The sequence below is a fragment of the Pipistrellus hanaki genome (genome assembly GCF_964339955.1).
Source record: "Pipistrellus hanaki genome assembly, chromosome: 19".
Lineage (NCBI taxonomy): Eukaryota > Metazoa > Chordata > Mammalia > Chiroptera > Vespertilionidae > Pipistrellus > Pipistrellus hanaki.
The window spans coordinates 236727-263021 of record NC_140521.1 but is presented as its reverse complement, the minus strand read 5'-3'; the positions used below and the strand labels follow the sequence as shown (position 1 = coordinate 263021).

At 69.3% G+C, this 26295-nt stretch overlaps 1 protein-coding gene across 6 annotated transcripts in view; it reads left to right on the top strand.

The window, feature by feature from the left end:
* Nucleotides 1-4511: 4511 nt before the first annotated feature.
* FBRSL1 (fibrosin like 1) overlaps nt 4512-26295 on the top strand; it is a 28488-nt gene continuing 6704 nt past the window's right edge. For 4 of the 6 annotated variants that reach the window (XM_084867380.1, XM_084867379.1, XM_084867378.1 and 1 more), the window contains exons 1-7: nt 4512-5192; nt 9880-10077; nt 15492-15596; nt 16736-16771; nt 22138-22167; nt 25322-25367; nt 25874-26222. In XM_084867380.1, the coding sequence (XP_084723506.1) occupies nt 4914-5192; nt 9880-10077; nt 15492-15596; nt 16736-16771; nt 22138-22167; nt 25322-25367; nt 25874-26222 (1043 nt within the window). In that variant the 5' untranslated portion in view covers nt 4512-4913. Of the gene's footprint in view, nt 5193-9879; nt 10078-15491; nt 15597-16735; nt 16772-22137; nt 22168-22756; nt 24564-25321; nt 25368-25873; nt 26223-26295 lie in introns of those variants that run through there. The other 2 variants (XM_084867381.1, XM_084867382.1) reach the window with 2 other exon arrangements.

The following is a 26295-nucleotide window of genomic DNA, read 5'->3' as shown; positions in this document are numbered from 1 at the left end:
AGCATTGACCTAGGAACCAGGAGGTCAGGGTTCGATTGCCGGTCAGGGCACAGGCCCTGGTTGTGGGCTTAATCCCCAGGGTGGGGCGTGCAGGAGGCAGCCGGTCTGTGATTCTCCTCATGGATGTCCCCTCTCCCTCTCCCTTCCTCTCTGAAATCAATAAATACACTTTTTTAGACACATGTTTTTTTAAAAAAGAGAGGGACCCTGTCCGGTGTGGCTCAGTGGATGGAGTGTCGGCCTGCGGACTGAAAGGTCCTGGGTTCCTATCCGGTCAAGGGCATGGACCTTGGTTGCGGGCACATCCCCAGTGGAGGGTATGCAGGGAGGCAGCTGGTCGATGTTTCTATTTCATCGACGTTTCTAGCTCTCTGTCCCTCTCCCTTCCTCTCTGTGGAAAATCAGTAAAATATATTTTAAAAAATAAATAAGTAAAAAAATAAAAAACAGGAAGAGTCATAGAACAGGTACGTAAGGAGATTTAGGTGTGACCGGTAGAAACGGGCAGGGCGGAGGGGGAAGCCCTGGGTGGGGGGAGCGTGGGGGTGGGCGCGGGGGCCGTGGCGGGGAGAGGGGGGTGGGGCTTATCCCAGCGCCTCCGCGGTGACGGGGGACTGTCCACCCCCGCCCGGCCGGCCAGCCGCTGCGGAGTCACTCTGATCGGGCTCGGAATCTTCGAAACGGAGACGCTGCCGGAGCCGTGGTGTCAGGTCTCCGCCCTGGAGCCCAGCGCCTGCGCTCGGTCACCACACGTGACCCGGGCTAACCCGAGACTCCGGCCTCCGTGGCCCCGGGGACCGGGACCGGCTCCTGCGAGGGTCCCGGGAGCCAGAAGCAGAGGAGGAACACGGTGCCCTGGCCGGCGTGGGTCCTGGCGGAGCCTCGTCCCCGCGCTGGGGTCCTGGTCAGGGGGCGTCCCTGGGCGGTTCCTGTCCCAGGTGCAGTGAGGGGGTGTTGGAGGCAGCCCACCCATGTCACTCTCTCTCCTTTTCTTTCTCTAAAAACCAGTGAGATAACATTAAAATTCCCTGACCGGTGTGGCTCCGTGGATAGAGCATCCGCCTGTGGACTGAAGGGTCCCGGGTTCGACTCCGGTCATGGGCATGTTACTCTCAGGCCCCAATCCTGGTCTGGGCACCTGCAGGTGGCAACCAATTGCTGTGTTCCTCTCACATCGATGTTTCTCTCTGTCTTCCCTCTCTCTTCCACTCTCTCTAACAATCAACGGGGCCCTAACCGGTGTGGCTCAGTGGATAGAGCATCGGCCTGCAGAAGGCAGCTCATCAGTGTTTCTCTCTCATGAATGTTCCTAACTCTCTATCCCTCTCCCTTCCTCTCTGTAAAAAAATCAATAAAACATATATATATATATATATATATATATATATATATATATATATTTATTTATTATTATTATTTTTTAATCAATGGGGCTTGGCTCAGTGGGTAGAGCGTCAGCCTGCGGGTTGAAGGGTTCCAGGTTCGATTCCAGCCAAGGGCGCGTGCCTGGGTTTCGGCTCGATCCCCAGCATGGGGCATGCAGGATGTGGCCAATCAATGAATGATTCTCTCTCATCACGGATGGTTCTCTCTCTCTCTCTCTCCTTCTCCCTTCCTCTCTGAAGTCAATAAAGAAATGTATATTTTTTAAAAGTCAATGGGAAGATATCCTCGGGTGAGGATCAACAACAACCAAAAAAAAAGAACGGCAGCTGGAGCGTGTGGAGTTCTGTGCACTCAGCTCCCGCACCCCGGGGGACACACGTCTAAAACGCCCCCGTCCCCACCCTCCTGCATGCGGCACCCGGCGGGGCCTCTGGGCACAGACTGCCTGCCGGGCGCGCACGGGGCCCTGTGAGGGCGGCGCTGACCCCGGGGAGTTAATTCCGAGGACGCTGCAGCCCCGAGCTGGGACAGACCCAGCCGGAGCCACCCCCGGCCTGGGGGAGGAGTGACACCTGGGTGAGGGCTGAGGGAGAGGGAGGGCGAGACCAGCGGGTGGGGGTGGGGGTCTGGGGGAGTCTGGACAGTTGGCAGCCCCTAGGGTAGAAGTGGGTCCAGAATCCAACCCCGAGCAGATCTTGAGGGGAAGGAATGAGGGGAAGAGGCTCAGGGGGCAGAAGTGCCCCTCATAGCAGGACCACACACACAGACACACACACACACACACACACCTCCTGGCCACATGGCTGCTGCCCCCACTGGAGTGGGGGGCTCCACTTAGTGCCCCGGGGACCCCGGTCTTGGCCTGTGAGCCGACAGGGCGAGGCCTAAAGCAGAGGGAGCCACGTGCCGGGGGGGGGGGGGGGGGAGGGGGACTTGGCCCCAGCTGTCGCATTTCCTGCAGCCCGGGTCCGAGAGACCCTCCTGGGACAGACCTGAACCTGACCCTCCGTCCAAAGCACAGCCCGTCCTCCGTCGACCTGCAGATCCGTGGCCAAGACTAAACATGGGGTGCTCCGGCAGGGAGCCGGGGGGCTGCTGTTTCCGCAGCCTGATTGCTGCCGGAGCCGCCGCACCTGCCCGTTCCCTGGCCGGGCCGGAGGGAGGGCAGCTGCCGCCCCCACCCCCATGAGCCAGCGCCAGGGAAGGGGCTGAGCATCCAAACACACCGAGGTGCTGCCCGTTCCCCGGGGCCGGGAAGCAGGGAGCAGCCAGACCCTCTCGTGGTGGGCACACGGCGTTCCGGGTCCTGGGCTGGCCGGTCAGCGGGCTGCGCGCAGAGCATCTGCAGAAACCCCACCGGAGCCGGGAGCCGAGGCCCGGGGCTGAGTCGGGTTGGCGAGAGGAAACTGAATGGTGAATACAAGTTCGTGTCCATTAATGATGCTCAGAGTCCTAGAGTCACGGGGCCTCTCAGCTCTGGGTGCGGTGGCCAGGGGAGAGCGGGCTGTGGGGTGGGACCAGGGGAGGGCAGGCTGTGGGCTGGGACCAGGGGAGGCCTGGTTGTGGGGTGGGACCAGGGGAGGGCGGGCTGTGGGGTGGGACCAGGGGAGGCCTGGCTGTGGGTGGGACCAGGGGAGGGCAGGCTGTGGGCTGGGACCAGGGGAGGCCTGGTTGTGGGGTGGGACCAGGGGAGGGCGGGCTGTGGGGTGGGACCAGGGGAGGCCTGGCTGTGGGGTGGGACCAGGGGAGGGCGGAGCTGTGGGGTGGGACCAGGGGCAACCTGGCTGCAGCCACAGGGTGATGGGTCAGTGCTAACAAGGCCGGCTGGGGTGGGCCGTGTCCGTGGTGCGGGATCCCTTCTTCCGGGAAGGGTGGGTCCTCTTGGGTGGGGTACGGGGCAGGGCCTGGGAGGGGGCGAGTTGGGGCCGGGTAGGGGGCGAGTTGGGGCCTGGGCTGGGGGACTGTTTCTGTGCGAACCTGGCAGCCCAGGATGCCATCCCAGGGGCCTCCCGTCTGGAAGGGCCAGGCGGTCCCCACAGGGAGCCTTGGGGTCGGGGCGCTGGCCTGGGGAGACCGGCCTGACCCCTGGGGACCAGACCCCGGGAGGGGGAGGAGGATGTCTGTCTGTGGAACTCCCCCCCTCAGACCTGAACCTGGGGGCTGCCTACCGGGTGGGGACAGGGAGAGCCTGACGGGAAGGGCAGGGGGAGGGGGAGACAGCCTGGGCAGGGATGGGGGTGGGGCTGAAGCCAAGAACCCCTCCCCTGGCCTTCACGTCCCCAGGCTTTCACATCCCCAGGCAGGTGGGCGGGGTCTCTAGGCTCCGTGAGAACTCGCCCAGCCAGACCCCCCGACCTTCCCCCCACGCCGTGTCCGGAGTGGGGACCGGAACATCCCATCCTGCACACCCCGTGCCGACCTCCAGCTCTGGGGTGATGGGGAGCGTGACCCTCCACCACGTGAACCGTCGGGCTGGAGGGGTCCCCCGCTCTCTGCCCACGTGCTCTCATTGCAAGTGCCTTCCGGAACTGAGGCTGCGACTGCGGAGGCCTAGGGACCCCTCGGGCCCGCACCCCGGAGAGAGGGTTGCGTTCCCGCCCCCCGAAACCTCGCCTGTGCAACGGGGAGGGCCGGGGAGACCAGCGAGGGGCGGGGCGTCCAAGCCCCACCCACACGGGCGGGGCTTATACGGGGCGGGGCTTGGCAGAGGCGCGCTGTCGGGGAGGGCGGGGCCTAAAGAGGTTGGGCCTATCAGCGGGAGGCAGGGCTACGGGGCGCAGCCAACGGCGCGAGGGCCAGTGGGGCGGGACCTAAAGGGGTTGGGCCTAGCCAAGGGGAGGCGTGGCTACGAGGCGCAGCCAACAGTGAGTGGGAGGGGCGGGGCCTAAAGGGGTTGGGCCTGGTTAGCCGGAGGCGGGGCTACGAGGCGCAGCCAATGGTGCGCACGGGGGCGGGGCCTGGGCGGGTGTGGCCGAAAGCTTGGAGCACAGCCTGGGCGGGGCCTAGAAGGGGCGTGTTCCGGGCGCCGCGGGGCTGGAAGGGACGTCCCTGGGCGTGCCGGGCGGAGAAGGGGCGTGTCCTGGGCGGGGCTCGCGCCGGGCCGCTGGAGCGCCCACTTCCTCTGGCGCCGGCTGCCGGGCGGAAGTACGTCAGTTGTTATCAGCTCCGGTCCCCGCCGCCGCCGTCGCCGCCTCACGGTCCCGGGCGCCTCACTCCAGCCCGCGCCCCGACGACGCCCGCCCGGCCCGCCGCCCGCCGCGCATGGGGCGCGCCCCCGCCGAGGCGGCCCGCAGCCGCTGAGCGCCGCCCGCCCCGCCGACGCGCGCGGCCGCCCGCCCCGCGGCGCCCGGGCCGCTCCGGGCCCAGGGCTGAGGGCTCCGGCGCGGCATGCCCGGCCCGGCCCGCCGCCCGCCGCCGCCGCCGCCCACGGCCCCCGCCCGCGCGGCCCGCACCGAGCCCGCCGGCGGCCACGCGTAGCGCAGCGGCAGCCGGAGCCCGACGGCGCGGCCGCAAGGTCACCGCGCGCCATGGAGGCCAAGGTCCGCCCGAGTCGCCGCTCGCGCGCGCAGCGGGACCGGGGCCGGCGCCGGGAGGCGGCCCGCGACGCCCGCGACCAGAGCGCCTCGTCGGGCGAGGAGACCGAGCCCGGGCCCGGCAAGGAGAACGCGGGCCTGCCCCGCGCGCCCCCGCCCCGCGCCGCCGCCGCGCGCCCCCCGCGCCGCCGCCGCCGCGAGTCCAGCTCGCAGGAGGAGGAGGTCATCGACGGCTTCGCCATCGCCAGCTTCAGCTCGCTGGAGGCCCTGGAGGTGCGTGCGGCGGCGCGGGGGCGGGGGGGGGGCGCGGGGAACCCCAGGCTGGGGCGGCGGCCCGCCCACCCCTTCGGGGCTCCCGGCTGCCGGGGGCGTTCGCGTCTCGGGCTCCTGGGGAGGAACATTGTCTACGTCCAAGAGGGGGCCCGTCGGGCTGCACAATCGGACCTTTTGGCAATTGTCTCCTCTCGATCAAAGTGTCGCTTCATCGGGCTCCGGATGTGCTGGGGAGGCGCCGCCGCTGGACGCGGTGGGGCGGCGATAAAATGGATACTTGGAGGTTCTTCCTGTTCTCCCTCCCTCCCTCCCCCTCGAGGCTTCTGTGTGGACGGAGAGAGGGGAGTGTCACCTCTCAGAGCTCTCTCTCCGCTACACTGTTAACGGGATGACAACAAATAGTGCTTGTCTGGCTGCCTCGTCCCGGACAATATTTGCTGAGCAAATACTGCCCTGCTCGCCAGCCCGGGCCCAGGTGAGTGGAGAGGGACGTGAATGCTGTCAGGGAGCTGGCGAGGGAGTGTGGGGCTGCAGGGAGCTGCCGACTCCTTTCCTCTCCTAGAAGAGGCCTGGGAGCCTCCAGCCCGCGCCCCCACCCTCAGCACTTATCTTGCGGGCCCAGCCTCTGCTGGGCTTGGGGTCCCAGGGATCAGTCGCTCTGGCCACAGCTCCCATGCTTTTCCTGGAGCTTGGGGCGGGCTAGTGGGCCTGTGAGCCCAGCAGGGGAGGTGCCCACAAGGCAGGCCCCTCTCCTTGGGGTCTGCCGAGTCTGTGCAAGCTTAGGGTCCGGTGCTGGCCGCCTGGCAAGGTGGCTCGGGGACGGGTTTGCCGCTTTCTGTCTGGGCAGGCCGTGGGGTCCGCCGTCCTGCCCCTGTGGTGTGGTGTGGTGTGGTGTGGTGTGTGGTGTGGTGGCAGTGCCCGGTGGGAAGCGCTCTCTGCCTTCATCCAAGCCAGGCGCACCCCTGCAGCCTCCGAAACGGGTCAGATACCCCCCTCCCACCCGACACCGTCGCCCACCACCAGTCAGTGCCTTTGGCTTCTGCCCCGTCCAAGTTTGGCACCTTGAGGCCTCTGAGCAGGTGTCCCTCGAGGGGCCCAGTTACTTCACACGCTCTCCTTCCTCTGGGTCTGCTCGCTCTGCTCTGTGGTCTCCCCCCCCCCCCCCCCCCCCGGAAAGCGTGAGCGAGGTGTGAGCAGGTGCCCTGCCCTGAGCAGCCCCTGTGGGGTCATCGAGTGGACAGGTGAGAGGTGGGCCGAGGTTTGGGAAGGCTGGTCTGGTCCTAAGGCCCATCGGCCTGCCCCTGTGACACGAGCCTGGGGGTCCATGCGCTGTCTCCGGGCCCCGAAAGGGCAGCCTTGGGTTTGGGGACCGGGCTCCGGCAGCCCAGCAGGTCACATGGGCGGGGCCCTCCGCCTGGGAAAGTCCGGGGCTTCTGCAGGAGGCGGCGTCCAGGTTGGCACTCTGGTTGGTAGATTGGCGCTCTGGTGGGGCCTCGTTTTTCGTCAGAGTGTAGTGGTTCTCCCCGACACTCGTACCAGCAGGCGGTGGACGTGTGCTCTCGCAGGCTGGCTGTGCCCTCCTCCCCCTGCACCGATAGGTACACTGAGGCCCGAGGCCATGAGTCAAGGCCCCTGCCCGTCCGGCTCCACGCTCTGCCCACAAGACGTACATGTCAGGAGGTGGGACCCCCGTCCCCCTGCAGCCCAAACTGACTCCCTGTCCCTCTTCCCTCTGCCCCTCTGTGTCCCAGACACACCCCACCCCGTGCTCACGGCAGTCCCCACAGCCGCAGCCGCCTGTGTCTGCCCTAAGGGGACCCTGTGCCTGCCTCGGGCGGGAGGCTGAGGATCCCCACGCCTGTCAGTGCGCAGCCGGGGGGAGCCCAGCGGGCAGTGGCATTGTTGGATGCGGAGGCCCCAGGTGTGGCCGGACTTGGGACGCTCTGAGGCAGGGAGAGTGGGGAGCTGGGACTGGGCCCGACCAGGCAGTGTGTTGGAAGCCCACGCTGTGGGAGCCTTGATCTGGGGGGCCCTGTGCCCAGCCCACTTCTCCCACGGGCACGGGGCCGAGACCACGGGTGGCCAGGCTCAGTGAGGAGAGCTGGTGCTGGAGGAGCCTGTGCCTCTGCTCTTCAGGTGGGGAAACCGAGGCCAGGGAGGGCGAGCTGTTGTAATCATGGGCGCGGTGTGGCACACGCCTGGGACCCCCATCGGATGGCATTGGGCTGCACCTTCCCAAACAGCCGGCACGTGGCCCGCGGCCGGTGGTGCCCGCGCCAACTGCGATGGGGTTCCTGCCGTCACCTCCTGCTTTGTGGGTCAGCGCCTCGCGTGGGGAGATGAGTCGGGGGCAGGAGGATGCTGGCCGGCCGGCCGGCCGAGAGGGCGCTGTCCTCGCCCCGCTTTGTCAGGAGGGAGCCAGAGAGGTCCTGGTCCAGGCCCACCTGCTGCAGCCCGGTCCACAGAGCCGTGAGCATGGGCTCAGCTGGGCGGTCCGGGGAGGGATCTGAGCTGGGCAGGAGGAGGTCCTGACGGCCTGCAGGTGCCCGAGGCCTGGGCCGCTGCCTGGGCTCCGGGAAGGGCCGCCCTCAGCACCACCGCTCGCACTGGTCTGCAGCCCCACCCCCCCATCACCACACGTTCATGGTGGGTGGTGGGCGTGCAGAGCGGACGCTCCCGAGGTGGCACCTCGAGCTGTGGCCCTGTGTCTGCTGGCTGCTCGTCCCACCCAGGCTCAGGTGCCTCGCACCCCATGCCTGTGGGCAGGGACCATCTGTCCCCCAATCCCTCCTCTGCTCCCCCATGGCAGGGGTCTCGGGCCTCGGTTTCCCTGTCTGTCCCATGCCCCCCAGCACCCGAAGGCAGGGGGTGCAGAGCGCCTGGAGGCATAGGTGCCCGGGAATTAGCACGGGGGGCTGAGCACCCGGGTGAGGGGTTCCCCGGCAGGGTGTGGGCACAGCTGGTCTGCGGGGCATTGTGTTTTTGGGTCCTGTGTCCTGGAATGGGGTGCAGGGGCGCCGTCAGCCCCTCCACACGGACAGAGTCGTCCCAGGTCCAGCCCCCCTGTGGTTCCAGTTAGAGGTGCTGTCGCGGGGGAGGCAGGTGGGGAGAGGGAAACGGTGGGACCACGAGGTGAGGGACCAGCTGGAGGTGAGGGAGCAGAGTCAGCAGATTGGCCGCCTGGAGCGCGCCCCCCCCCCCTCCAGGGTGGCGAGGCCTGAGCCGCCTCCGGGGGCCTGTCCGTGTGGCCTGCGGCAGGTGTGCTCCTGTGCTGCTGTGGCTTGGGGAGGGTTGCTGGGCAGCAGGGCGAGCTCTCCGTCCCTCCCTACTCGCTGAGCATCACGGAGCACCGGCCACGCCAGGCCCAGGGCTCTGTGGGACTTGCCCCAGGCAGGGGAGCAGACAGGTGGCTCGGCCAGGCCAGTAGGTGCCTGCGAGGCTGGCAGGACGGGGGGCGGTGGGGGTGGTGGTGAGGCCTGCGACCCCAGTTCACAGCTGCTTCTCCCCTTGCAACCAGGACCAGGCCTGCTCTGGGACTGGTTTCCTCTCTGAGCTGGTCCAGCGTTCTTTCTCTTTGTCCCCTGTCCTGGGGCAGCACCCCAAGAGCCTCCCCCCACCCCGTGGGCAGGGCAGGCTGTGGTCCCTCCGTCCCCCTGGTGACAGCGGAGCAGCAGTGGTCGCTGTGCAGACCTGGGCGGAGGGGAGTGGGCTCGCTGCCTGGTGCAGTGGTGGGGGGGGGGGGGGGCTGAGTGTCCGGGCAGGAGGCTGGGAGAGCAGAAACTGACAGAGGTGGGAACATTTCATCCCCGTCCAGTGTGGGTTGTGGGTCGCCCGGGTGGTCACAGTGACCGTCTCCTGGTGGGCAGCAGGAGGCTGACCCGGGTGTAATGAGGCAGGATCCAGAGCTTCCGGGGCAGGGAGGCCTCCAGGCGTCCAGCCTGCAGGCGGGGCGGGTGGGGCTGCACAGGGACCAGCCAGGTGGGACTGGCCTGAGCTCCTGAACCGAGTGGGGAAGGGAGTCCAGGTCTCCAGTCTAAAAGGAGGGGCTCAGGCCTGGCCAGGGATGACATGTTCACCCCATAGGGCCTCCTTCCACAAAGGGCCGGGCGTGGAGAGGCCGTCCGATGCCAGGCATGGTGGGTGCCCACGTGGCCAGAGGGGGGCCCTGGGCCCCAGGGAGGGGACGTGGAGGGGTGTCTGCCACTGTCAATGACAGCTTCAGGGCTGGGTTGTGGGTGCAGTTGGGAACGTTGGTGCTGGATGCTGGTGATGTTTCAGGGAACTAAGCCATAAAGTGGCTGCAGAGAACCATGGTTTCAACCTGGGGCCCAGGAGGGTTCTGGGTGCAGGGCCTTCAGGGCGGGGCTGTTGCCTTAGCCACTGGGGGTCGTGAACCGCTATGCCAGTGCTGCCCACCATGGAGGGTCGCTCTGCATTCGGGCATGGGTGCAGGGTCTGTGGTGGCACCTGCCTGTCGGTCAGGTATGCATGACCCAGGTGGGTTGCAGAGGTCGATCTCTGGGCAGGTGGTGCCTGGGGCCCCACCTGGGCATCCCCTCAGGATCTCCTCGTTGCCGCCTCTGTCACCTTCGATGATGGTGGCAACAGGCAGTGCTGGAGCCGCCTGGGTCCTGGGTGCAGGGTCCAGAGTCACTGCCGGTTAACCTGCTCGCCCGCCTCCCCGCAGAAGGACATGGCCCTGAAGCCACAGGAGCGGAAGGAGAAATGGGAGCGGCGCCTCGCCAAGAAGCCCCGGGAGTCAGAGCACGGCCCGCCGGCAGAGCCCAGCGAGAACGGCCGGCCCCCGGAGGCGGGCAGCCCCGAGCCGGACCTGGAGCCCGCCTGCGACCGGGGGCGGAAAGTCCCGCTGCAGCCCGCCAAGCAGGTGAGCGTCCCTCCCCCCACCCCCGAGCCGTGGGCACGTGGGCCACGCCAGCACCTGGACGCCGCCCGTCGGCACCGGCCTGCCGGGAGTGCGTCCTGTCGTCGGGCACGGGTGTGGGCACAGGTGGACTGGTGCCCTCTGAGGCTGAAGCAGGTGTGGGGGCTGAGGGTGCACCTGATAGGCTGGCCCCGTCTCCCCATCGCGTCCGTCAGGCTCCGCCAACCACGGGGTGTCCTGTGTCTGTGCCGCGTGGGGGCGGGCTCACTGCGGCTCCATAGCTAACGTGCGTGGAGCCAGTGCCTGGGCACGCGTGGCCGGTGGTCCTTGGTGGGGGCTTTCTCCCGGCGAGCGAGCGATTGAGCGAGCAGAGTGCAGGCTGCAGGTGCCGGCACGCTGCCGCCCTCGGCTTGCTGCCCACGCCTTCTTCCCGGCGGGTCTTCCCGGCGGGTCTCCTCACTCCCCTGGGACGGGCTGCTGGTGCGGGGCAGCATGTCGGGCCGGGCTGGACGGGGGGTCGGCAGGCACACTGGCCCAGGTGGACACGTGCTCTTTCTTCCATGCAGGTGTGCTCCCCAGAAGGGGGGCCGATCCCAGCCAACCCCTGGGACCAGACCGGCCCGGCCCAGCGCCCGCAGCAGCAGCCGCCCAGCCAGCCCCAGGGGTCACCCCCAGCCCCGTGTCAGCGCTGCCAGCCCAGCCGGGCTCTCCCGGACCCCGGGCAGCCCTGCCAGCCCCGGCAGCCGCCCCCGGGTCAGCGCAGCTTGCCCCAGCGGTCACTTCCGGGCCCAGGTCAGCCCTGCCGGCCCCGGCGATCGCTTCTGGGCCCAGGTCAGTCCTGTCGGCCCCGGCAGCTGCTCCCGGCCCCAGAGCAGCGCAGCCGGCCTCGGCGGACGCTCCTGGCCCCGCCCTCCAGGCCCCGATGGTCACCCCTAGGCCCCAGGCAGCGCTGCCGGCCCCTGCGCTGCCCCCCGGCCCCCTGCCACCTCTGCCGGCCCCTGCGCTGCCCCCCGGACTCCTGCCCCCTCTGCTGCCCCCTGCGGTCCCTGCTGGCCCTCTGGCACCGCTGCTGCTGCCCCACGTGGGCCTGCGTGGCCTCGAGTCTGCACAGCCAGCCCAGCAGGGCCTCTTCCAGACAGTGGTGCGGGCCCCTCCAGTCCCTGCAGGCCCGCTGCCCGCACTGCCCGCCCCCCCCCTCGCCCCACGTGCTGCGTCCCCGCCGCCGGCCCAGCTGCTCGCTCTCAGGCCAGTGCTGCTGCTCCTGGCAGGCCCTGCTCACCCCATGCCAGCCCCGAAGGTCCCTCCTGGGCCAGCCTGGTCACCCGGGCCTCCGGCAGCCCCAGCAGTTTGTTGAGGCCCCGGAGAAGCATGGGCCCCCCGAATCGTCACTGCTGGGCCCCCGACAGCCGAGTCAACAGAAGCAGCCACTCCTGGGCCCAGAGCAGAACTGCCAGCCCCCGCAGTCACTCCTGGGCCCGGGCCCGCCCTATAAGCCCCGGCCGCTGCTCCCCATCCCCAAGCGCCCCTCGCTTCTGGGGGAGCCCCCTCCACCCCGCCGGCCGCTCCTGGGGCCCCTGCGGCTTCGGCGGCAGTCCCTGTTGGACATGGCCCCGGGCCCCCCCTGCTGGCCCCTGCGGTCACGACGGACTCGCTCCTCCACCCGCTCAGCCCGCCAGGCCCCATATGTGAGCCCAGGAGCCTGATGCCCGTTTCCCTACCATCATCTGTGCTCCCCGGGGCCGGCTCCTGCCACCCCGCTGTATGTGGACTGGTCTCCGATGGCCGGGCTGTATGTGTGTTTGGCTCAGCAGAGGCGGAGCCCCAGGCAGGCCGCCACCGCCCAAGGCCTGCTACCGCCCAAGGCCGCCTGCGCCAGGAAGAGAGGAGAGGACCCGGTGTCTGCGCCCCGCCCCACGCCGCTCTGCTCCCCTGTGCCCGTCCGCTGTGTGACTCGCCCCGGGAGGGGCTGCGGGGTCCCTGTTTGTGCCTCTGAAATGCCACATGTCCTTGTACATTGAGTCTGTGCACGCCCCCCAGGTGTGCAAGTATGTGTGAGCTGCAGGCCTCACCCAGGGCCCCTCCCCTCCGGTCAGTGTGAGCCTCCTGCCCCCCCAGCCTTGCCTCCACCTCTGGGTCCTGTGACTGGAGGCGCAGGGTGCTCAGGGCCGTCTGTGGTCGAGTAGAAGCTGCTGGTGGCACGAAGGTCCCCCGGGATCTGCCTCCAGCCCAGTCGCCAGTCACTGAAGTGGGTCAGCCCCCACCCCAGCTCTGCACCAAGAGAGTCTCCGGGCCCTGGTCCTCAGTGCCCTCCCAGTGCCCTCAGTGCCCTCTTGCAGCCCAGTTGCCCCTGACGCTCCCTGCTGGGCAGACCCCACACTTCGGAGCTCTGCCTCTGCTGTCCCTGGCCCAGGGCAGGCCCCCAGAGCTGGGACTCCTGAGGCCTGCGTCCGTCTGTCCGTCCGGGGAGCAGCATTGCCCCTGGGGTGCCCTGGCCAGGTTCCCGCTCAGCCTCATGGCCCATCGCCTGCTGTGACAGACATGTCTGTGCTGACCCACCCTCAGGGGCCCGGTCTCCAGGCCTCCCCCTCCCCATTTGCTCACGAGCACCCTGCCTGTGGGGGCCTGACCAGCGGGTTGGGGTCCCCTAGTCCTCACTCAGGGCCTCCCAGAGACGCAGGGTTTATTTTTGGATTGAAGACAATAAAAAGTGCCGTGCCATTCTTACAGCAGCGTCGGCGTTTGTGACTTAACAGAGGAGCGATCTTGCACCCGATGGACAGTGGGGACGGGGAGGGGCTGTGTGGGGCGGTGCAGGGGTCTCCTCCCCACCCTTGCCCTCAGGACCCGGCTCTGCTGCCTCTCTCTCAGCCCTGCACTGGACGGGGATTCAGGCGTGTGCCCTGCCCGGTCCAGGCGCCTCCTGCTGGGTGCATCCCAAGGAGGGTCAGGGCGGGTGTGGGCCTTGCAGCCCCTGGGAGTGTTGCCCAGTTGTAGGGTGTGGGGCAGGGCCATGGGGACCTCAGCCAGGGCCGGGGCTGCCCCACTTCCCATCTGGGCCACGCGGGGTGGGCGGCCTGTGTGACCGTAGGCTGAGAGGGTGGGGCTCTGCTGGTTCACAGGGTTGGGACCGGGGGTGCCCCCTGGGGGGGCCCACTTGCCTTGGGGGTGGGGGGGTGCACACACCTGTCTCGGGGCCTCTGCTGGTGCGTGGGGCATGGGGCCTGCGGGCGGTCTGGAGTGGCTCCTGTGGACTGGCCAAGGAGACCTGGAAGGTAAATTAGTGTCTGAGCCGCAGGACACAGCTGGGAGGTGGGTGGAGGCTTGGGCTCCAGCCAATGAGCTGCCTCAAGGTCGGGTGTGAGGGATGGTTGGGGGCCACCTCATGCAGGAAGTGAGGATGGATGAGTCTTCTAGGGGGGCCTTGGAGGTCTGGGGGGCCCCTGCTGCCCCAGGATGCCTTGGCTGGGGCCTGGGTGTCCGCGCCACGCCCCGTCTGCAGGGCAGTGTCTGGGCCTCCGTGGCTGCGCTGTCAGGTGGAAGGGGGTGTCCGTGTAGGACCCTGGGGGCCGCGCTGAGGGAGTTTACTGTGCAGGGGCCACTAGGGAGACCCTTTGGCCCCCAGGGGGCAGGCATGAGCCTGGGCCCGAGAAGTGGGTCCCCCTGAAACACCCTCCAGGCTGGGGAACCCCAGGCGGAGTTTGTCCTGTGAGCTCTGGGGTCCCCTCGTGTGGTCTCTGCACCAGGTGAATGCCCATTGCTGCCCGCAAGTCCTGCCCTTCATGTGACAAACACCAGGGGGCCCCCTCGCTGAGGAGGTTTTCCTCTGGGCCTGGCACCCAGACCGCCGGCCAGCTGGCCTCTGCTCCGGCCCTCGCTGTGTGAGGAGAAGGGACGGGCGTGCGGCTGCTGGGCCAGACACCACCGGCATCCTCCCTGACCCAACGCAGAGACACCAGGGGTCACCGAGCCGCTGTTGTGAGGGAGACAGTCCACATCCAGCCGCCCTGCCCGAGGCAGCTGGCAGGAAGTCTGCCCCGGGCCTGAGGGCACCGCCTGAGCCCTGGAGGGCCTCGGGGCCCCAGGCTGCTCTGAGGTTCCGGCCCTTCGCAGTTAGAGCCCTGCCCCCTGCCCCTCCCCCGCAGCCCTGCCCCCCGCCCCCCTGCCCCCTGCTCCCCGCACAGCAGCCTCCCGTCTCCGCCTCCTCGCTGGGTGCCATCTCCCACCTGAGGCTCCTCTGAGGAGCCATTGGTTCTGGAAGGTTCCTTCCACCCTCAGCCACCCCCACCCCTGACCTCCCTCCCCGCCTGCCCTCCTCTGCCTTCCCGGGGCTTACTCACCTGTGGTCTCACCCCCGTGCCCTCCACACACCTCCAGGCCCTCCCTGCCCCGTTCCTCACCAGCACCCCCACCCGCCCTGGAGCCCCGAGCCTCCAGCCTCGCTGACGGGAGTTCTGGGTGCATATCGGCCCTTCCATGCTCCCCCCACCCCCGCCTGCCGTGTTTGGGGTTTCCCGGTCCTAAGACAGTTGCCAGAAGGGCTGATAGAGTCCTTCCGGAAGTTCCCATGCGTGCCACGGGCTGGCCGTGTGGCCTCGGGCGACGCGGCCCCAGCACCTCGGTTTGCCATCTGCAGGATGGGGGCGCGTCCTCCTCCCGCGGGACTAGGAGTTGGTTTAGAGTCTCCTGTGAGTGTGGCGGTTCCTGCCTCGCCCGCCTCGCGCGGGAGCGGCTGGGGCTGGCGCTGGGCTCCGGGCCCCTGGCCCCGCTGCCCCCGGCGTGCCGCCCGCTGCGCCGGCCTTCGGGGCGTGGGCAGCACTGGCAGGGTCGCCACCGCCTCCGTCAGACTCGCCGAGGGAGGTGTGGCCTCTGCGTGTGCCGGCGTCACGTGGAAGCAGACAAAGCTGGGGGACGAGGGAGCCAGGCGGGCGGGAGGCGACGGGGCCGGACACGGGGCTGGACGCAAGGCCACGGGGCTTCCTGGGCGTGGGAGGCATGGGGGTCGGGGGCCGGGATGTGGGGGGTGTCCCCACAGCTTCCTGAGGTTAGTTATTTCCAAGTAAAAACAGAAGTGCGAGCCCAGCTGGTCGCTCAGGGGTTGAGCATCAGCCTGTGACCGGGAAGTCAGGTTCGGTTCTGGTCAAGGCACAGGCCAGGGTTGCAGGCTCCATTCCCTGGCTTGGTGCAGCCACTTGGGGGGGGGGGGGGGAGGGGGACAGAGCAGCTGCAGACACTTGTCCTTGAGCCTCGTGTCTGCTGGGCGCCTGCTTCCTGTCTGGGCTCCGCACAGCTGGGCAGCGTGCCCCCTCCCCGCCCCTCCCTGGGCGCCCCCTCGGGCGGAGCTGGGGCCTGACCCTGACGGGGGTGGGGGGGGTCGGCAGGGGTGCAGGCTGCTTGCTGAGCCCTCTCTCTGTCCCCAGGTGAAGGCTGCCCTGTCCAGAGGGGGCGACGGCCACAGCGAGGACGAGGGCTTCCGCGAGGCCACCAGCTCCCGGCGCAGCGCCTCCCGGGACCAGCTCAGTGACGTGAGTACCAGACGCCTCTGCTGTCCTGGAAGGAGGTCCCTGAGCTCAGGGCCCTGGAGGCGGGAGGGGCCTGGGACCCCGTGAGGGGCTGGCCCGGGATTTGGCCAGCGATGGGGAGACCAGACCAGGCGGCCCTCACCACGGGGGTTTCAGGTCCCAGGGCTTAGAGGAGAGGCGAGGAGCAGGGAGGGGCCCTGGGGGGAAGGGGCCCTAGTGGAGGCGCAGACTGGACCCCCAGCTGCAGGCCTGAGCTGTCCTCGTTGCCATTTAAATGGAGCCTGGGGAGGCCGGACTGCTGCTTGGTCTTTCCCGCCAGAGGGGAGTCAGGTTGGTGATTGTGTGCAGCCGCCCTAGTTCCAGCTCTAAGTGTCGCCTGGAGGCAGGAAGTGGACTCTCCCCAGCAGAGACCCCAGGAGCCGAGTGAGGGCCTGGCAGGGGTCTGCCTGGGGAGGGGGTCCCTGTGCAGAAGGGAGCGCTCGGCTCAGTGCCCAGTGTGCTCTAGGCCCTGGTCTGCGGGTCCCCCTGAGCCCCGTCCAGCCAGCCTGTGCCTTGGGGGTCAGCCCTGGGGGCGGGGCCTCCCTGAGGTAGGGGTGAGCCCCACCTCTGAACCACTTCCTCCCACGGCCTCACCCTGACTCCGAGGCCGGAGGTCCCGTCCAGCTCCTCCCGAAAGCCTTCCCGCGCCCCCTCTCCCCCCGTTTCTGAGAACCTGGGGTGACCAGGGGCAGGCAGGGGGTGTCCCCTGAGGCGCGTGGCCCGGGCAGGGTGGCCCCATGAGGACAGAACCAGGTGAGCACAGAGCCACGGTGGGGGCCTCTTCGGGGCGACATCTGGCTCAGAGCGGAGGCCGCGGGGCTCTGCCGCTCTGGTGAGGTGATGGCTGGGCCACGCCCAGGTCCGGGCGAAGGTCCGAGTGGGTCCTGGGTCCGTGAGCTCAGCTGTGTCCTCGTCCGGACCCCGAGCCCACGGTTCCCGCCGGGGCCCGGGGTGTGGCCTCTGGGCCTGTCTCAGGGTCCGACATCTACGGCCTGTGACGGGGTTCCCTGGCTGTTCAGACGGGCCCTGGGGTGGCCTCAGAGGGCGGTGGTGGCGGGCTGCGAGCTTGGTTTCCCTGGTTACGTGTCCTCTTCCTTCCGCAGAGCTCAGCGCAGGCCGTGTCGGGCAGAGGCTATTCCGTAAGTCCCCCCACCCCCACCCCCTCCGTCTGTCCCTCCCCTGTCCCTCCCCTGTCCCTCTCCTGCATGTCCTGTCCCTCCGGAGCCCCATCTGCTCCCTGCCCGGGCGGACCCCAGGGCGTCCTGCTGGCAGAGCTGGCCTGGAGGGGGTGTGCATGGAGCTGGAGATTCCAAGGGAGAAGGTCCTGCCGGGTGGCACTTGGACTTGGGGGTCCTGGGCATGGAGCAGCCGCTCCCCAGTGACAACGCCCCCCTCACCCCCGCTCCGCAGTAACTTGCTTGGCCTGTGGGCGGCTGTGCAGGGCTCCCCTCCCTGCCCCCAATCCTGTCCTTGGAGAACAGCCTCCCCCCCCACACACACACACACATTATCCGGTTTCCCTGAAGCGTCAGCGGGCCCGGTGCCAGGCGCCAGGTGCCAGATGAGTGCCAGGTGCCAGGTGCGGCCGGTGGTGGCCTGCCACCCTGACTTACCGAGTCAGAGCTGCAGGGCGGCTTTTATGGGTGTGGCTGACCCATTAGCCCAGCACCCCCCCCCTCCCCCCCGCCATAGTGTCCCGGGAAGGACCACGGGCTCCCCACTCTGCAGCCGCCTGGGAGCTGTGCGGGGCCCCAGCAGCACAGGCAGGCGGATCGGGCGGGAGGCGGCGTGCCCCAGTGTGATGCCAGCCAGATGGGAGAGCCGGGCGGTGACCAGGAGATGGGGGCCAGGGTGCCCAGCAGCAGGCGGGCGGGCGTGCCCGGGTCCGTGGGTCCTCGAGGAGCCTCTTGCCACGTCCGAGACCCCGGGCCCCTGTCTCCCAGGCGCTCTGGTGCCGCGGTCTCCCAGAAGAACCGTGATTCTCGGCCAGCTGCTTGTGCTTCACTCCCACGGCCACTGGGGGAGCCACAGTGGTGGCAGGGACGTGGCCGCCCTTCTGAGGCCAGGGCGTGGGGGGTGCGTTAGGCCCTGGGGGCAGGTGTGTCCCACACGCCCTGCCTGGCCCTGTGAAGTGGAAGCAGGTGAGGCCACTTCCCACGGCTGGAAGCCGGCCCAGGTGACCTGCTCAGCACCCAGCCCGCCACAGGGAGCCTTTCGGCTGCAGCGTGCGCTCAGGCTGGGCCCTGTGTGTGTGTGTGCGTGTGTGTGTGTGTGTGCGCGTGCGTGCGTGTGTGGGCGTGCAAGAGAGAGAACACACATGGCTGGTATGTCGTGTGCTCACGTTTACGTGTTTATCACATGCACATCTTCCTGTGGCCCTGGTATGGCCGTGTCTGCCTGCACCTAGAGGTTTTATTTGTCTCTGGGCCATCTGCGTGTTCTGGGCCCCTCATGCCTGTTCGTCTGCATGTGTGTCTGTGGGTGTAGCGGATGCGCATGCATGTGTGTGTGCATGCCCCACATGTACCTGCATGTCAGTGTCTGTGTGTGGTGTGGGTGCACCTGCGTGTGTGACTTCGTTCCGCAGACGTGTCCCGTGTCTGTGTGTCTCTGCGACGCGTGTGCCGTGTTGCCTGTGCACGTGTGGCTGTCCTCCCTTGCCCGCAGCGTCCCGCTCTAGGCCACGCTGGGCACTTGCCCACTGACCTGGCTGTAGACGAGACTCGGGGGCCTCATTTGCCCAGATTCCCAGCAAACCCCCGGCTCCTGGGCGTCCGCAGCAGCCCCGTCCCCAACGCCGCAGCCCCGCAGCCCTCAGGCGCTGCTCAGCTGTGTGCTAGTCAGAGCTCCTCACCCGGCTGATGGAGGACACGGGATCTGTCTCTGCAGACCCAGGGGCCTGGGGCTTCCCTGAGAAACAGAAACGGGGTCCAGAGGCTGCGAAGGCCGAGCAGCATGGGCCCCCCGCCCCCTTCAGGCACCTTGTGTGTCCCCCCTCCCCCCGTCCCTAGTCTACACAGGAGGACCAGAGTGGGGGTGGGGGACAGGGCAGCAGGCCTGATGCCTGGGGTGTGGTGACCTCTGACCCGTGGTGACCCAGCCGGGCAGCTCACAGCCTCCAGGTGGACATTGTCACCAGTGACGACCCTCGAGCCTCTGGGTGACAGGAGGCACCGCCATCGGGAGGGAGGGCGCTGCTGGGGCTGAGCTCCTGCCCTCTTAGTCCCTGAGGCCCTTCCAGGACCATCTCCCAGAACCTTGTCCCCCTCGGGAGGAGGCCGGGCCCATCCACCCTGCACCCCCCAGACCTGTGGCCCCTCCATCCCAGCACCTGCCCTGCCCCCGTGTGCTAGCTGCATCAGCTCCTTGGGGCTCCTTCCGTTGGGTCAGTCTGGCTGTCAGCCTGCCGTCGTGTGTGAAACAGAGATGCACCTCCCTCCTCCTCCCGCCGTGTCCCCGGCACCGGCCGGTGCTGGGAAGGAGCCAAACATCAGGCCCTTGCGAGGGGGGGGGGATCGGGGAGGCACGGTTCAGGGCCTAAAGGAGAAAGTGGTAACCTGGCCAGGGGTTAAAATGCCGGCTCTTGCACCAAAGGGTCTAGGGTTCAATTCCTGGTCAAGGGCATGTACCTGTGGGTTGCAGGTTTGAACCCCAGCCCTGGTCAGGGTGCATGCAGGAGGCAACCAGTTGATATGTCTCTCACATCCATGCTTCTCTGTCTCTCCCTCTCTCTCTGAAAGCCAATGGAAAAAATATCCTTGGGTGAGGATTAACAAAAAAAGGAAAAAAAGGAGATGGTGAATAAAACCAGAGTGTAGGGGAGGCGGTCCCTGAAGGAGGTCTGGGCGGGAACCTCTGTGCCCCCCCAGGCGGAGCAGACGAAAAGCAGGCACCCTGCTCCGGGCTTAGACGAGACCAGCCAGCAGGCGGGTGCCGGGTGTGGGGGGCCAGGGCAGGGCTCAGCGGCTGTCCCGGTGGAGCAGGTGCGGTGCCCTGGCTCCTCCTGCTCGGCCGGGCGAGGGCTGAGCGAGGGGCAGGATGATACGCGTTTGTGAGAAATTCCACCGTCTGTAAAAGCCCCACACCTAGGGAGCAGGCCCGGGACAGGGAGGCCCGGGGGTGCCCCCGCCCCCACTGCCCCTCCCCGCCCCCGCTCCCCCCGGGCGGGTGGGGTCAGGCGGCTGGGGGGCTGCAGGTTTGAGCTCATTCACTTTTCGAGGTCTTCAGGAGAAGCCACCCAGACACGCACACGCACACGCACATACACACGCGCTCACACACACACACACACACACACACACACACACACACCGCCCCTGCCCCGAGCCTGCATGGCCCTTCCTCCGGCCACCCGGACACACACGGAGATTCCGCCTACGCATGGCTGTGTGTCCTGCGTCTCGCTGCTTCCCGTGTTCAGCTCCGGGCGATTCTCCCACACCTGTGGGGCCGCTCAGGGCGCCCAGAGGCCAAGGCCCTGGGTGGGAGGGTGCCCGCGTGGGCATCCCACTGAGTGTGGCCCTACCAGCTTTAGACCCCGTGCCGCCCCAAGTGCCTGAGCCGCGGCCTGTCCCTGGAGCAAGACCTGGCTGCTCCGGACAAGCCACGGCCCGGAGGCCCAGCGCCTGCACAGGAGCCCCCGGAGGGCAGGCGGCCGCGGGCGGGGGTGGTTAATGCCAGCTCCTGTGAAGGCTTCCTGTGGCGAGGAATAATTCATAGGCAGTTAGCGCTGGGGTCTGACAGCACGAGAACGGATTGACAGCCGGCCCCGCCACAGGTCAGCGCGGGCGCCGGGCGCCGTGTTTCATTCACTCGGTGACACGGGCCCATCAGCCACCCTGGCTTCGGGCCGAGGAAACCCGGACATCGCTCCCGGCAGCTGCGGGGGAGGCCGGGGACAGGAGGGGCTGCGGGTCAGAGCAGCGGGCACGGAGGAGGGGCTAGCGGGTCAGAGCAGTGGGCACGGAGGAGGGGCTCCGGGTCAGAGCAGCGGGCACGGAGGAGGGGCTAGCGGGTCAGAGCAGTGGGCACGGAGGAGGGGCTCCGGGTCAGAGCAGCGGGCACGGAGGAGCGGCAGGGGCCCCGGACCCTGCCCGTCACACACTGGGACTGCATGCACGTGTGTTGTGTCCCAGTCACAGTGGGGCCCTGGGCCGCACAGAATCAGCCGGCATCCCCCCAGGGCCCACACCCCCTGGGGCCTGCCCTTCCTCCATGGACCCCACCCACAGGGGAGGGTCTCTCCCCAGGGTCGCCCAGCCCAGCCGGACCCCGAAGGTCACCCCTTGCAGGCAGGTCTGGAGACCAGATCTCTCCCTCCTGCCCTGATTAATGGCCTCGCTCACTTCCCACTCCACCGCATTGAACATTAATCCTGTAGGACTTAATGACGTGAGTGCCTGCAGCCGCGCTGGCTGACGGGTGTGTGCTGTGGTTAATTATAGGGTCTGTGTGTGTGTGTGTGTGTGTGTGTGTGTGCGTGCTCGCCGGAGGGCACCCTCCCGCACTGTGACGCCGGGTCCTTGGGTTCACGGTGACACCAAGGTCGTCCGGGCTGGGGGGAGGCCGGAGCGGGCCGGGGGTTCTGGCCAGTGACGGGCGTGAGCGCAGAGGCCCGACCCGGACCGCTTGATGGGCGTGCGTGCGCTTCCCCTCCAGGCCTCAGAGCCGCGGATCGGGGGGTCTCAGAGGCTGCATCGGGGGGTCTCAGAGCCGGGGATCAGGGGTCTAAGAGGCCGCATTGGGGGGGGGTTTCTGGCAGCTCCACCAGCGGCTGCATGGTCAGGGGTTCCTGACGCCCCACAGGCCAGGACCCCAGGTCCCCACCCCTCTCCCTGGCCAGGACTGTCATGAGGTGCCATCACCCCTACTCGCCCTCCTGCTCCAGAACAGCCGTGTCCCGCCCCCCTCCCAGCCCCTCTCCGTGCTCCCCCTGCCGCCCCGCTGTGCCCCAGCCCTCCCACCCTGCTCACAGGACCCGTGCCAGCACAGCGCCGGGCCTGGGCCAGGGGCCGGCGCGGAGCGCGGGGCGGGGAGGTGTCAGCCGCGGAGCAGGGCGGAGGGTGTGCGTCCAATCGCAGTTCTGGGAAGAGCTTTCCCTCTCTGTGTCCTTGGGGGGAGGGGCTGCGGCTTCTAGAACAGTCTCTCTCTGAAGCTCTCCTGACTGTCGAGGAGGACAGGTTTGTGTGCTTGTCACGGTCTCGCCGTAACCAGCGGCACTGATAACGTGGGGCAGCGTCCACTCGGCCCCCCGGCCCCTCCCTGCTGGGGCCTCTGGCCAGGCCTGTGCCGACCCCTCCTCTTCCCCAGGGGTCTCCCCTCCTCGCCTCCTTCAGAGCTCGGCTGGGCCCACTGGCCTGGGACCCCCCACACCACAGGCTGAGGCTCCGAGTGGGGGGGCCTGCGGAGCCTCCTCGTCCCCCCCCCCCCGCTCTGCCCCCCGTGGCCGCCCGGGACCCGCTGCCACGTGTGGGCTCGTGGCACTAACTCCCCTCTCTCCCCGCAGTGTGACAGCGAGAGCGACGGGGACGACAAGGTAAGCCTGCGCCCCCAGCCGACTCGACCCCGTGGCCCTGGAGGCCGGCAGGAAGGCCTGTCTCAGTGGGTCGGGGGCGCCCGGTCCCACGGAGGAGCGGCCGGCAGTGAGGCCTCCGGGGGCCAGGGCGGTCTCCCTGTGCTCTGTGGACAGGCCCCTGCGGGTGTGAGAGGCTGCCCGGGCCCAGTGACAGCCACGGGCGGCGGCCGAGAGCCGTGGTCCCGCCCTCAGCACCCTCCTGCCGCAGGAGCCCGAAGCGGCCGTGGTCCCGCCCTCGGCGCCCTCCACGGGTGCTGTTGGCCTGAGTGGGGGGTGGTGAGCAGCTGTGTGGCCAGAGGCCTGCGTTCCCGCCCCCTCTCCCCAGCTTGGTCTCTGGCAGCGAGTAACCCCTCACGCCCACCCAGCAGGCCCCGTGGACACTGGCCTGGGACCTGGAACTGGTGCCCCCCTCCCCACTGCAACCAGGCTGACCTGGGGGGACCCCCGCCCCAAGAGAGAAGGGCCTTTTGACCTGGGCACCCCCGCTTTGCCCTCTGGGCACCCCGCTTCCTTCCTGTGGCTCCGGCCCGGGAAGGCCGTCACGGGCCCGGGTCCCGGCCTGGGGTTGGGGTGCAGGCAGGAAGGCAAGTGTCTCCGGGCACTTCCAGGGCATGACTGCGTAGTCGTGGGCGTGGGCGGGCAGCGGCGGTGCCTGGCCTCGAGCTGCTGCTTGGCACCCACAGGGCACCTCCCGGCCCTCGTGCCCACCGAGCTGGACAGCTGGCGTGTCCGGTTCCCGGGCGCACCGAGGCCGGAACCAGCGGTCAGAAGCCCCGTGGCTGCTGGGGGGCCAGGCCAGGAGTGGGCAGCTGAGCGTGCGGGCCAGGTGGGCGAGAGTGGGGAGCTGCGCTGTGCCCTGGTCTGTCTCAGACTCGGCAGGTGCTGGGCCTGGGGACAGGTCAGGCGGGCAGCCCCCAGGGCCTCTGGAGGGGCAGCAGGAAGGCTGGGCTCTGCTCTGGCCAGTTCGCTTGTCCCAAGCCTGCCGGGTCTGAGGCTCCCCTCTGCCCGCAGCTGCCCTGGGGGGTGGCATGCCTCCCCTGGGCAGGCCCGCCCGCCCTCCTGACTCACCAGCCCCCCCCGTGACCCCCGCTGTCCCGTCAGTGCTGCCCCCGCTCTCTCCCCCTCGCCCTCCCACCCCCCTCCCGGGGGAGCAGCCTGCACAGTCAGAGGGCCCGCTCGCCTGCCATGCGGTGGTTCGTGTCTAACTGCCGTTTTATTGGGGAAATACGGGGTGAACGTGGTGCGGGCTCATTGGGTGGCCAGCTGGCCGGGGCTGGCTGCCTGCTGTCTGCCCAAGGGCCCGGCCAGCACCCCTTTCCCATCCCTGCCTCTGTCCACAGCCACTGAGAGGTGGGCCCTCGTCCCACACTCCCCCCCCCACACACACAGGGGCCGGCCCTGCCCGCTGCTCTGGAGCCGGGTCTGGCCGGCCTCTGCCTGCCAGGGCCCGGGTGTCTGCCTGCTGGGTCTCCCCCTCACGTCCCCGCGAGGGAGACGGTGAAACCAGGCGCAGGGGGCAGAGCTGGCATCCTTCCAGCCCCAGCCACGGACCTCACTGCTCCCTGACTGTTTCCCCATCCATACTCGCCGCGCTGCGTGCCCTGACCCGGTAGCGGCGGTGGGCTGGGGACCCAGCGCAGCCCCCTGGGCAGATCCGCGCCTCGGGGCTGGATTAGCCGGGCCTGCCCGCGCCCCGCCTCCGCCCCGCCCGCCGGCTCTCCCTGCCCACCCGCGGTGCCCTCGCAGCGCCCGCCGGCCGGGCCCCAGCATCCAGAGCACCCCAGCCCGCGGCCTCGGCCGGCCAGGCGGGCGGGAGGGGCCCCGACAGGCGGAGTTCGGGGGGGACATCGTGCCCCCGGCTCCTGCTCCGGCCGAGGACTCGCTGCGGTCGCTGCGGAGTGAGTTCGCGGCGGTGGCTCCGGGAAGAACCCAGAGCAGCAGAGGCAGGAGCCCCCCACCCCACCCCCCTGGGCTGCGTCCCGGCTCCGGAGCCGGGCGCGCTGGGCGCAGGATGCAGTCCGCTGGGGGCCGGCGGCGGAGGGGGCCTGGCCAAGTGGGGGCGCGCCTTTGTCTGCGCCCGGAGCAGGCTGGCCACATCGCGGCTGCAGCCATGCCCGGCCCTGCCCTGCCCTGCCCAGCCCGGCCCTGCCTGGCGGAGTCCTTTGTCTGGGGTGCGGGTTCCCTCCGATGCCGCCCAGCCATCCGGCGAGTCCCCCAGACAAAGCGGGGCGGCCGCAGGGACCTCTCCCCAGAAAGGCAGTGCTCCCTGACCGGCAGCGGCCTCCGCCTGTGCATGGACCCGAGTGGCCCTCCCCACTGGCCCCTGCTCCGCAGATCCCCAGGAGGTGCTGTCCCAGGTCCGGTCCTGCAGACAGACAGGACCCAGGACCCGGGTGCGGGCGGCCTCTGCACACACGCTGGGAGGGGCCGCCACCTCCACACGGGCGGGGGGGCCTCTGGAGGAGCCCGCCTGTCCCCGCCCAGGGCCCCAGCGGACCGGGGCCCCGGCTTCCTGAGCAAACTAACTTCAGCAGCGGGCCGTGGCCCTGCCGGGGCTGGGAGTGTGGGGCTGGGAGAGAGCCTCGGCCAGGACCACATCCCGGGGGCTGGCGGGCGCCCCCCCCCCCCCCGCCCTCCCCTGGCTGCTGTGCACCTGCAGACCAGCAGAGGGAGGGCCGGGAGACGTGGGGGAGACGTGGGGTCTGGTCGCGGGGAGGCCACTCCGCACGGGAACCTCTCCAGGGAGGTGTTGACAGTCTGGGGGGCTCCCGCCAGACATCGAGGGCCGTCCCACCCGACCGCCCTGCGTGGCCGCCCCCCGGGGGGAGATGGCGAGGGGACCTGTGCCGTGGTCCCGGGCCTGTGGCGTGCGGTGCAGGGAGGTCTGGGCCATGGCGGGCCGTGTCCTGCCGTCTTGGCTGCGGGTGGGGGGCTCCGTGGCCTCTGCTCCGTCACCCACCACCAGGCCCCTGGAGCCTGGGCTCCCAGTCCCAGCGTCCTGTGCATCCCCCTCCCCCGTGGGGGCCGGGGCTCAGAGACCCGCCCAGACCGGATCCTGGCGCCCGGGCCGGCCCAGGCCTTCACCCTCTCGCTCTGACCCTCCTCTCTCCTCCAGGCGTCTGTGGGCTCCGAGAAGCTCTTCGCCCCGGCGGCCGAGAAAGGTGAGGGTACCCCAGGCCGGGCTCCCGCCTGTGGGGGACCGGGTGCTCCTGCCGGGCCCTGTGGGAGGGGCTGTGTCCCCCAAGAAAGGCGCCAGGAAAGACGGGGAGCAGGGAACGTGGTCCCATCAGCCGAGTGGCCCGGCCTGGGCACCGACCAGCTGCCGACGGTCCCGCCCCGTGGTGGGCTGGCACCGAGGACTCCCCGCGGCTCTCCTGCCCCGAGCCCGCGGCCCTGCGTGGATGACAGGCACCGTGTTCCCGTTGGGCCCTCTGCCGGGAGGCCCTCGATGGGAGCAGGCCTGTGGGACGGACGTGCAGTGGTGACCACTTGAACCCAGAGCCAGGATTACGGAGTCGCGGGGCGGCTGTACAATGGGGTCCCCGCACCCCGAGCTGGGGTTGCTGCGAGGCCTGTGCCGCCCCTCCGCTGGCCCAGAAGGGGGGTGGGGTGGGGGCTGTGACCTGCAGGCTGTGGGCCCACTAAACGCGGGGCCCTCTCTCCACAGGCCCCACGCGAGGCGAGACGGCGGAGGCCACGGCCGGGCTGGCGCCCAAGGTCTCGGGCCTGGAGCGCAGCCGCGAGCTGAGCACCGAGCCGCCGTTCCTGCCCTCCCCGCGCAGCCCCGCGCCCCCCTCCGGCCCCCGGCCTCGCGCCCCCGCCAGCCCGCCCATCAAGAAGGAGGCGCCCGCCCTGCCCCGCCTCACCCCGCCGCTGCCGCCTGCGCCCCCGCAGCCCCGGGCTCCGCTCCCGACACACGTGCCTCTCCCCCTGGGCGCCTTCCACGGCCACTGCCACGGCCACGGCCACGGCCACGGCCACGGCCAGGCTGTGCACAGCAGCCTGCTGGGCCTCAGGTAGGCCCCGGCCGGCCCGTGGGGGCGGGCACAGCCGGGGGGGGGGGGCCGGGCGGGCACAGACCCTGGACGC